This window comes from Chlorocebus sabaeus, chromosome 10 (assembly GCF_047675955.1).
Source record: "Chlorocebus sabaeus isolate Y175 chromosome 10, mChlSab1.0.hap1, whole genome shotgun sequence".
Taxonomy (NCBI): domain Eukaryota; kingdom Metazoa; phylum Chordata; class Mammalia; order Primates; family Cercopithecidae; genus Chlorocebus; species Chlorocebus sabaeus.
The window spans coordinates 66,802,668-66,814,755 of record NC_132913.1 but is presented as its reverse complement, the minus strand read 5'-3'; the positions used below and the strand labels follow the sequence as shown (position 1 = coordinate 66,814,755).

Here is a 12,088-nt window from a genome sequence, read left to right as displayed (position 1 = left end):
GAAAGAACTGGACCTCTTACAACTAGTCATCTAGAAAAAGGACATTATTTTATGACAGAAACCCCAAAATAAAATGAAGATGAAATTTCTGCAAAAAAATGACCAGAAAATACAGAGTTTCGTCTTCTTTTCAAAACAGATCTTCAAGATACATCACAGGATTTTTTTTTTCTTGACTTTAGTCAACCTTTCTGTCAATGGAATATACACTATTGTTTGGTAAATCCCAGAGCTTTTCAAAGGAAGCCCAACAATATGGAATTGGAGTGAAATATATCAAGCTTTCTAAATTCATATTTTAGAAAACAGAGGGAAAAAATGAAATACTATCCTGTACTCTACTCTGATAGGCTGTGTCATCTCTGGGCTGACTCCCTTGTGTTTTCTATCAGGAATATATACTGCCATTAAGCAGGCTCTAGAAAAGTGGGAAAAACTGAAATCCTGGGGTCCCACTTAATTTCGGCAGCTATTAGATGTTGCCAATAGTCAACCAGCCTCAAAATACTTAAAAGCCTGCAACATTTTGATAAAATAGTAGTAGTAGCAATAGTAATAAAGCTTTACTGGATCCAGGACTTAGATGTAATGTAACCTATTAGTTTCTGAAGTATTCGTTGTGTTGTTACTGCCTTTGTAACAGTTCTGAATGACTGGTTAACTTTCTGCTTGGGTAATTGTATCCAGTGAAAGAGGGGCCCAGTTAATATTGTTGCTTGCAAGCTACAACCAGTATGTGGTTTCAGCAAACAGCTGGGGATTCTTGAGGAAACCATCTCCCCAAACATTTGACCCTTGGTTTAATAAACAGTTTGTGGAGAGAGTGACGTGCGATTCATCTTCCTTTCAGCAGAACTGATAGCATTCAGGTGGACCCTTGTCGGGGTGCTCTGGGTAGGAGAAGCAGTGTCAGCAAGGCAAGCCCCAACTTTTACATACTCCAGATGCAAACATGCAGATCCCATGGTAGCATGCACTCTCTGTGTAATGTTCCATGTGGTGTATTTTTTTTCTTTTTCTTTTTCTTTCTTTCTTTCTTTCTTTTCTTTTTTTTTTTTTTTTTTTGAGACAGAGTTTTGCTCTTGTTGCCCAGGTTGGAGTGCCATGGGGTGATCTTGGCTCACCGCAACCTCCGCCTCCCTGGTTCAAGTGATTCTCCTGCCTCAGCCTCCTGAGTAGCTGGGATTACAGGCATGCACCACCATGCCTGGCTAATTTTATTTTTTTTTTTAGTAGAGACAGGGTTTCTCCATGTTGGTCAGGCTGGTCTCAAGCTCCCAACCTGAGGTGATCCACCTGCCTCAACCTCCCAAAGTGCTGGGATTACAGGCGTGAGCCGCCGCGCCTGGCCATGTGGTTTATTTTTAATGAAACTTCTGAATTGAAATCCAAAATAGTACAAAGTTCTATGGTTCCAGCCTGGAAAGCATGGCGAAACCCTGTCTCTACAAAAAATTAGCAGGGCATGGGGGCACGTAACCTGGAATCCCAGCTACCCAGAAGGCTGAGTTGGGAGAATCACTTGAGCCGGAGAGGCAGAGGTTGTAGTGACCCAGACTGAGCCACTGCATTCCAGCCTGGGTGACAGAGAGAGACACTGTATATTTAAAAAAAAAAAAATTCTATGGTTAAACTAGTGTTGCCAACAATATGCAATCCTTTGTATTTCTTGATCTTTAAGATAAAAAATTTGTCTTTGTTATTGCTGTATCTGTTTTCTTTCTATTCAAGTTTTCAAGGATTTTTGAAAATTACAACATCAACATAAAGGCATATAGTCAGAGTCTTTAACTGTGAAAGACAAAAGCCATTTTAAAGTAACTTTAGAGAAATATTGCTCTTCAGTGACACAGCTATCACTTAAACATGTTGCTTCATGAGTATCTGAAGTTCTATTGAGACCCTATTGTCATATCCTTTCCCATGAGGCTGATATTGAAAAAGGAAGGGATAAAAAATAGTTATTCTTTTTGTACTACTGTAATTCCATAATATCACAGTTTAAAAGTTGATACTTAGCCAAACTTCCAGAAGCCCCAAAGTCACAAGGGTTTAGTAGCCGCGGTCTGCTTAGCAGCAAATCGAGGACAGGTGCAAATGATGACTGCCACTTGCAAACACGTAATCTCTAAATATTCCCAGGACTTTTTTTTTTTTTTTTTTTTTTTTTTTTTCTGTGTGCAGACCCAACAGTTATAATGAGGAAAGAGGACAGGACAGCCCAAATTTTTATTTATGGCTTTCCTGAAGTTGCACAGGAAGAAATGGGCTTATCCTAAGAATATCAGAAATGGGTCAGAAAGAGAAAACCTAGACTCGCTTCTCCAGAAAACTTTTCCTTTAGCACCTTAGGTTTGTGTAGATAGCTACCTTCCAGGCTGCAGAAGTTCCAGGAATGCTCATCCATTCTTCTCCAAACTCATACCCTTTAGCAGTGCGATGCAATACACTCATGATTCCTGCAGTGTTTCTTTAGCAGGGAACAGTGTGGAGGGAGACTCCTACCTGTGTTTGAATGCCGACCTATGAACTTGAGGTTGATTCATTACGGAACCTCTCAAAACCTTTGATTCCTCATTTGTTAAAGGAGGATAATAATCATGTCTGCCTCATGTGATGATGGAGACTACGGGAGGTAATTCCTTAGTATAGTTCCCAGCAAACCTCAGTAAATCAAAGCTGCTCTTATAATGATGTTTATTATTATTACACAGCTAGAAAAAAAGAAAAAGAAAATACCCTTGGGAGAGTAACACATGGATGTCACTGTCAGAGGGGGAAAAAAAATAAAGTATGAGTGGGGGAAGAGGAGACAGACCTTTTTGTGCCTCTCATGCCTCATTGTTTTGCTTAATGGCAGCTTCTTTTCCCAGCCTCCAATTAAGTAAAGTCTGTACTACCTTTTTCACTTTTTAAATTATGCCCTTTTTTTGTGTTTTACTCATCTTCCTCTCCAGTCTGAGACAGCATCTAAAACATATTGGATCTCTGGAAATATTTGCTTGATGGCTGACTTTAATTTTTTTATTTTTTTATTTTTTATTTTTATTTTTATTTTTGTAGATGGCATCTCGCTCTGTCGCCCAGACTGGAGTGCAGTGGCGCGATCTCGGCACACTGCAAGCTCCGCCTCCCGGGTTCACACCATTTTCCTGCCTCAGCCTCCCGAGTATCTGGGACTACAGGCAGCCACCACCACGTCCAGCTAATTTTTTTTTATTTTTAGTAGAGACCGGGTTTCACCTTTTTAGCCAGGATGGTCTCGATCTCCTGACCTCGTGATCTGCCCGCCTCAGCCTCCCAAAGTGCTGGGATTACAGGCGTGAGCCACTGCGCCCGGCCGACTTTAAATTTTAAAAGTGAAGAACCTGGTTTCTATTTCTGTTTAATAGAAGAGCTACCAGGGCCTACTATACTGGATAAGTAATAAATGCTTACAAAATGCTTTTTAGAACATTGGTTAAAATAGATCATTAAGTTTAAGGTAAGATTTCCCCATCTTTACAAATAGTATGGGCTGGGCAAGGTGGCTCACGTCTGTAATCCAGCACTTTGAAAGGCTAAGGCAGGAGGATCACATGAGGCCAGAAGTTCAAGACCAGCCTGGGCAACATAGTGAGACCCTGTCTCTACACTAAATAAAACAAACAAACAAAAAAATTACTGGGCATGGTGGCACATGCCTGTAGTCCTAGCTACTCGGGAGGCTGAAATGTGAGGATCATTTGATCCTATGAGTTTAAGGCTTCAGTCACGCCACTGCCCTCCAGACTGAGCAACACACTGAGTCTCTGAGAATAAAATAAATAGTAGAGATAAAAGAAAGTCCTGTACAATTCTCGAGTGGTCTTTTTGTTTTGTAATGGGGGTGATGCCCAGTTCCCATCCCAGTGTTACCTGATGGCTAGTTAAATCCTTTTAAGACTCTTACAAGAATAGAACTCAAATTTCATGCCTCTTGAAAAGTACTGGGATAATTAAACAAGTTTACAATTCTATTTTCTCTGCCTAAAGTCCCATATAGCAAAATTTTCTAGAGTCTAAATATAATCTGGTATTATATTAAGTTGCTCGAGCACACAGCCCCCATCTTAGATTCATCCTACCTTTAGTGAAGTGCTGCAGTATGTTTATTTTCCCTGTGTCTAGGTTTCACTTGCAGCTGCATATTTGCATATGACTTTTTACACTGTGGAGATGTAAATTACTTTTTGGTTTACCCAGAGAAAGTAATGCTCTTTTTAAAAAACTCACACAGATTTGTAGTCCTTGTAATCTTGAATACACCAAAAAAAAAAAAGCTTGTTCTTATTTTGATATTGAAAATATAATAGATGGTGTGATAATGCCAGCTTCATTAATTTATTTTATAAGTACTACAATATAATTGTTAATTTGTCCGTACATGGCCTCCAATTACCTCCTCAATTCCTGGTAACAGCCACAACCTCATCTTTCATTTTTATTACCTAGCAGTTAATTGCACTAATAGGTCTTGCTTTTCATTTCTGCACGCCTTTCATTAGAAAAAGTGGCAAGTGTTAACTTTTGCTGCATTTTAGTTAGTGTTTCAGGCTTTTTACTCAAAGAAAAGCAAGGAAAATGGGTTTTTTAAATTTTCATGTAATTATGCTTCCTAGACTCAAAATTCCAGATGACTGCTTCTAACTTTTACTTTTTTAGAAAAGAAGAGGCTTATTTGGGACCAATAAATTTTGCCAGGTAAGGAATTTTGGTAGCTAGATGTATGTGGTAGGGTATTTTTTTTTTCTTTAAAAAAGCATTTTTAGTATTATTTCCTAATGAATTATAATTTTCTAATCCATAGACAGCTTTTTTTGCACAATGTGAACTAATATGAGCTAATTTGACTACTTAATAAGACATTTGTTAATGTAAAAGTTATAAACATTTAAGAAGTATTTTTGAAAGTACTTGTTCATTTTTAACAATCAAATGTCTGTGAAATGCCAAATGAATCTTTAAAAATGAGAATTCGTTATGTGATTGTAATACCTCCAATAATTTTTGAGTAGTCTACACATGAAATCATTATGATATAGAAACATAGTTTTGACTATACTAAAATGAGTTACTTGCATTTATCACATTTTAAGATTTATGATAATGTTTTTATTAATCCTAAACTTTTTTTTCATCCTGAAAATTGGTGATAGAATAGAAGAATTATCATCGATTTAGGTACATGCATCTCATTATAACTACAGAGAACTGGCATTGCATTAACAGAGGAAAAAATTTAAGTTAACATAAACTAATATCATTGTTATTTTATCTAGCTTTTAGAGCATTGTACTAATGCTAAGAACAAAACTTGAGAATTTTACCACTTTATACTTTTTAAAAAAGTATCTGAAAGCCTTCTTCATTACTGTCGCATTTGGATCCCATTGAAATGACTCGAGTATTTGTAATTATTGCATCGGAGGGCAAATAGTCAAAACATTAGTTTGACAGTGTCTGTTTCAAAATCAGATAAAGTGACAAGTGGGACATTCTTTTTTATTCTGGTTAAAGTCTCTATTCAACTAAATCATGTCCCCCAAAATGGCATTTAAATACAAAAATATAACTATAGAATTTTATGATAAACAGCAGAAGAAAAGAGATTTAGACTAGAAGAAAAAGTGAATCTTTTCCAGAAACCTTAAGGAAATACAGAATTAAGAGGAAAATGAAGAAAATCTGTTCCAAGTGAGACAGATGGGGGGTACAATATTGATACAATTAATGATAAGTTATCTGAAGGATGAAAAGGCAGAAAGAGTTAATGATAAGTAGCAAAGAAGGTGTAAAAGGGCTGTGCTTATTTAGTTGATTTTATGAGAAAACTTAGGATTACATCTATAAATTGGAGGAGCCAATTCTGGGGAGAGTTTTATGAAGGAACCTCTTTAGTCTGGTCTGCTTTTTAGAGAGCAGATGGATGGAAACTTGCCTACCTTTCTATTTGGAGTGCTCAGCCACAACTCACTTTTCAGGTTGGAGAGCTCTCAGCCTTGGGGACACAAAGGCATATTTTCAGGCCAATGTGGTGCAAATGTGAGATTTCAGCAGAATAAAACTATTAGGGGCCAGGCACAGTGGCTCATGCCTGTAATCCCAGCACTTTGGGAGGCCAAAGCAGGCCGATCGCCTGAGGTCAGGAGTTCGAGACCAGCCTGGCCAACATGGCGAAGCCCCGTCTCTACTAAAAACACACACAAAAAAAAAAAAGAGAGAGAGAGAGAGAGAGAGAGAGAGAAAAGAAAAGAAAAAAACTAGCCAGGTGCGGTGGTGGGTGCCTATAATCCCGGCTACCCAGGAGGCTTAGGCAGGAGAATTGCTTGAACCCAGGAAGCAGAGGTTGTAGTGAACTGATATCGCACCACTGCACTCCAGCCTGGGCCACAGAGCAAGACTCTGCCTCAAAACAAAAACAAAAAGAAAAAAACTGTATTAGAAGTTATGTAAAAAATTATGTAGGCAGCTAACAATTTTTAAAACTTAATGGAAATATTTATATTCAAAGATCTTGCTGGAGCTGTCAATAGATATAATAGTCTACTAAAATAGTCTACTAAGAAATGGAAACTAGATATTCATAAATGTATCTTTTGTCTTTCTATGTTTAGGCATGGAAACAGCTAGGATATGTGGATTCACTTTGAGGAAAGTTTTAATTTTGATGTTAATTTCAATATATTTTTTGAAAAGAGTAATAAGAAAGTGTACATTAATTCTATGATTTATTGTTTAAATGTACTTTAATTTGATTTAAAGAAAAATATTAGTGTGTGGATATGGCAAAAAATAATGAAAATAGCATGCAGAAAACTGGTATTTAGGAAATAGTGATATAGTTTAATCCTATGTAGTTCACATATCACCAAATGAGAAGTATTTTTCAGAGCCTGAGATCAGAAACTATCTCAATAAAATGCTCTTGTTTTATAACTTTGCAAAACAGTGGGTTTTTTCACCCTGCCAAGATAAGTTAGCCTGTTTTATTTTTAAGCCTGCCTAAACTGATTCGCCATGTCTGGTAACTGTCAGAAAGTATAGTTTCATATTTTGCAAATAGATAGATTAGATTTAAGTATTCGTGTTTGTGAATAAAATAAGAAAGTGAACTAGGAATTTATTTTCTGACCTTTTGAGATTTTCTATCACGTAGTTTTTTAAATTACCATTCTCATTGAATAAAATTTAATACAATCAATTATGACCTTCAACAGTATGAATCCCTAGATTTTTTAGTAATGATATGTTAGATTTAGTAGTTAAACATAATACTGTTAAGAAAGTTTTTCTTTTTTACTTATTAAATTATCATACATAAAATTGACTTTTTGAGAGGGAAAGTTCTGTGAATTTAACGTATGTATAGATTTGTGTAACCATCACATTATAGTTAGGCTATCTCTCCAGAAAACTTCCCCCTTAGCATTTTTTTTTTTTTTTTTTAAGATGGAGACAAGGTCTTGCTGTGTTGCCCAGGCTGGTCTCAAACTTCTGGGCTCAAGTGATCCTCCTGCCTCCACCTCCCAAAGTGCTTGGATTATAGGCATAAGCCCCTGCACTTGGCACCCTCTTAAAATTTGTAAGTGTCCCAAACCACCATAACTGTTCTTTATAATGGGAATACATTGTCCTGTCATCTCTCTTGAAATTGTAGCCAAAAAATAGGTTAATGTATTATGCAATAACTCTTCAATCCACTTGCCTTTCTAATGTGTTTAGTTTCTTCTAATTGCTAATTTTGCATTTTGTCAATTTATAATCATGATCAGAAATAGTACTCATTTCTCTTCTCTGTCAAATATCATCAACTAATCCAATCTTAATCTCTAACGTCAGGAGATTTCCTAGACAATGGTGTCAGTGGATCTGTCCTTATTCATATTATATCTGTTATGTAATGTTTTGCTCATCATCTGCATTGTTTTTTGAACTGCCAGTTGTTTGATGTAAATGCTGGAGATTATTACCTGGAGTACACAAGAGAATCACTGCTGTGTCTCTTTTCATAGGCTCTGCGTATCTAGGTGTTTCTTTTCCTGAGTGTTTTAATGACTTTGTGCCATACTTTTTCTGTTTGAGTACTTGTATCACTCTATATTTCTCTGAATATGTATGATACATGCAAGCCAAAAGGGGAAAATCACAAGCTATAAATCAACTTTACTTGATTAATATTTAAACAAGGGTTGCATATCAGCCAATCTGTTTTAGGCATTTAAGTGTACAGTTGTGACATGCATTTTCAGTAGAATGAATTTCAGTCTATAGCACATAAAAGTTAACAAATCATTTAAAAATATGTATATTCAGTCAAAACTTTCTGTGCTCTGATAAGAGCCTGTCATTTATGACTTTATCACAAATCAAAAATTAAGAAGCATAAACATATTTGCAATAATTGTTATTGACATCATTTGGGCCATCTTAAGTATTATTACCTCATACAGGGAAAACATTAACATTTTTAGCTGAGCATAGTGTGGCACACGCCTGTAGTCCCAGCTACTCGGGTGGCTGAAGCAGGAGGATCACTGGAGCCCAGGAGGTTGAGGCTGCAGTGAACTATGATCACACCACTGAATTCCAGCTTGAGCAACAGAGCAAGACCCTGTCTCAAGAAAAAAAAAAAAAAAAAAAAAAAAAAGTTAATTTTAACCCTGACCTTTGGATCTTAAGTTTTCTTGTTTTATGATTCTTCTAAGGTTTTTCAAGGCTCCTTCTATAGAGATAAGGTTTCTTGGAATATGGTGATTCTCTTGTGGTCTTTTTTGAGTTATGTTTTCAAAGCCATTTTTTGTTTTCATTTTTGTCATTTGTTTTCGTGTTTAATTTTTGGAGACAAATACATTACTATTGAATGAGATTCTTTATTATCTTTGTTTAGGAACTAAAAGTTTAAACTATGGAATATTTCAACTACTGTTATTTGCTCACTATTGTCTTCTCTTAGAAGTTACAAATAGACTATTTTCTCATTTGTTCTTCAGATGGATCCTGTGCAAAAAGCGGTTATTAACCATACATTTGGAGTATCCATTCCCCCAAAGAAGAAACAAGTTATTTCTTGTAATGTCTGTCAGCTTCGCTTTAACTCGGATGTGAGTATCACCTTTTCATTATTCTCTGTAGTTTGTCAGAGCTAAAAGTCTGATTGATCTAAATATGTACATTTCTTCATATTTACATACTCTTTAGCAGCCACTCCTACTGGTAGCCCACTTATTTCAGGATGCCAGATTTCCAAGAGATTTGGATTCAATGCTTAAAACTTGAACAATAGAGTATGGTTGACCCTCTGAATCCACAGGGTCCATATCCGTGGATTCAACCTAGCTCACATTGAAAGTATTTTCTAGAATAACATTACAACAATAAAAAATAATACAAATTTTAAAAACAATAGAGGATTATAGACAATAGTCTATAAGTGGCTAATATCAAAAATTAAGAATTTGTCTATGCAATCAGTCTCAACTATACCATTTTACAGTTAATCTCACTAATTATATTTACTTGTCAAAATGCTTGAATATCAGAAAATATGAAAAAAGTTTTAAAATGCAATGAAGATATTTTAAAAATTAAAATGCCATAAATGTGGAAGAAAACCATTTTTACTATTAGCTATCAAGTGCCACATTTCCTATTTGTGCCAAATTTTGTTAAATACCTAAGAGAATTATTAATTTCCTATATGATTTACATTTTCCCAGAACATAAAATACAGAGAAAGTTTCATAAACTATTTTATCTGGCAAGCATAACCATCCTGCTAAAAAAAGATAACAAGAAAATGGAACAAATCACTCTCTTTTATGAAAATGGGTTTTCAAATTTATAGACAAAATAACAGGAAAGCAAAATAAACAATATTAGAATATTTACAATATCCAATTACCAAGTAAAGCCAATGACCGATGTAAATCAGAATCTGAAGGCTGCGTATAATATGTGGTATTTCCTGAGTTACTTGACCCCTGTAGCCATTTTGCAAAGAGGTTGTTACAGAATTAATGTTGTTTAGAAATACTAAAATAATAATCACTTTTGTTTGCATATACCATTAAATTATGTTTTGATAATTCTACATAGGAAGCATAATAAAAAATAGTCATTGGAAAAGAGATGTTTATCATGATTTATAAAATTATATTTAGTATAATTTTAATCAAAAGTCCAACGAATTTTTTGGTACATCATAAAACTTCCTGTTCAGGAATCAAAATGTACCTAAATAAACTGAGAAATACACAGTGTTAATTCATTTGAAGTCTTAATATTGTTAAGATGTCAGTTCTCCCCCAAATTGATCTATAGATCCAGCACAATCCTGATCAAAATCCCAAAATGCTTTTTTATTGTAGAAAATGGCAAGCTGTTTCTTAAATATACATAGAAAAGAAAAGCCCTAGAACAGCCAAAACATTTTTTAAAGGACACATTTTGAAGACTTAATGCTTCCTGATTTTAATACTTACTCTAAAATCTACAATAATCAAGACTGTGAAATTGGTGAAAGAATGGTAGACACATGGATCAATGGAACAGAACAGAGTCCAGAAATAGACTTGCACCAATATAGTCAGTTGATTTTCAACAAAGTTGCAGAGTGAATTCAATGAAGAAAGCCTAATCTTTTCAACAAATAGTGCTAGAAGAAGTATATTCATATGTAAATTCAAAAAACGCCTTGACTGCTACCTGATACAAAACATAAAAGTTCAATAGGATCATTCATAAAATAGAAACTTTAAAAAACTATTAAACTTCTAGATGAAAACAGTAGAAAATCTATTTGGCTTTGCATTAGGCAAAGATTTCTTAGAAAATAAAAAGTGTGAATATTGATATATTGGACTTCATCAAAATTTAAAACTTCTACTCTTCAGAAACACTGTTACACTATTAAGAAAATGAAAAAACAAGCTATAGACTGCTAGAAAATATTTGTACCTGCTTAAGAAATTGCATACAAATATGTAAATAACTTATAACTCAATAATAAATGATAAAATGGGAAAACAATTTTAGCAGGCACTTTACCAAAGAAGAAATATGAATGATGAATAAGCACATTTAAAAATGCTCAACATGTTTAATGATTAAGGAAATACAAATTAAAACCAAAATCAGATACCACTACACCTATTAGAACGGTGAAAATTAAACAAATTGATAGGATCAAATGGCTAGGATGAGGAGCAACTGGACCTCTCATACACTGTTAGTGAGAATACAAAATGTTTTTTGAAAACAATTTGGCAGTTATTAATAAGAAACTTTATAAAGTTATACATGCATTTCCCATATGACCCAGCAATCCCACTTCTAAGTATATCCCCAAGGCAAATGAAAACATATATTTATCCATATGTGCAGCTTAAAGTAATTTCATTTATAATTGCCCAAAACTGGAATTGATCCAAATGTCCATCAACTGGTGAATAAACAAACTATGTTAAAGCCATACAATGGAAATAAAGAAATAAAAGTAAATAGAAATAAAGTAAAAGTAAAAAGTAAGTAGTGATACATGCTACAACATGGATGAATCTCAAAGGCAGTATGCTGAGAGAAGTAAAACACAAAGACTATATGCCATATGATTACACTTGGATAACTTTCTGCAGATGATGAAACTATGGGGATAGTCAGATCAGTGGTTAACAGGGACTGAGGGTTAAGTTAGGGAATTGACCACAAATGGAAATGTAGGAACCTTTTGGAATGATGAAAATATTCTGTAACTTTATTGTTGTGATGTTTACATGACAATCTTTGTTCTTCAAAATTCATTAAGCTGAACACCTAAAAAAAAAAAAAAAATTTACTATATGTAGAGTATACCTTAGTAAATCTAACCAGAAAAAATTAATGATACGAGCCACAAAATATTTTATAAATAGAAGACTAATTTATGATAGTGATATAACTACTAAATATATTAAGCTACAATTTTACTACTAGAATGAAAGTATAAGACTTTTATAAGAATAGACACAATAACAAATACAGAAATAGATTCAAGTACATTTTACAGTATTGCTCAGTTATTATTCAAATT

The 12,088-nt window shown here is 34.5% G+C and overlaps 1 protein-coding gene across 5 annotated transcripts in view; it reads left to right on the top strand.

Annotated features, from left to right (window-relative positions):
• Positions 1-12,088, top strand: part of ZNF385B (zinc finger protein 385B) — a 415,712-nt gene that overhangs the window by 329,528 nt on the left and 74,096 nt on the right. For 3 of the 5 annotated variants that reach the window (XM_038000628.2, XM_038000631.2, XM_038000632.2), the window contains 2 exons: positions 4,684-4,722; positions 9,012-9,122. In XM_038000628.2, coding sequence (XP_037856556.1) covers positions 4,684-4,722; positions 9,012-9,122 — 150 coding nt within the window. The remainder of the gene's footprint in view (positions 1-4,683; positions 4,723-9,011; positions 9,123-12,088) is intronic. The other 2 variants (XM_038000630.2, XM_007965526.3) reach the window with 1 other exon arrangement.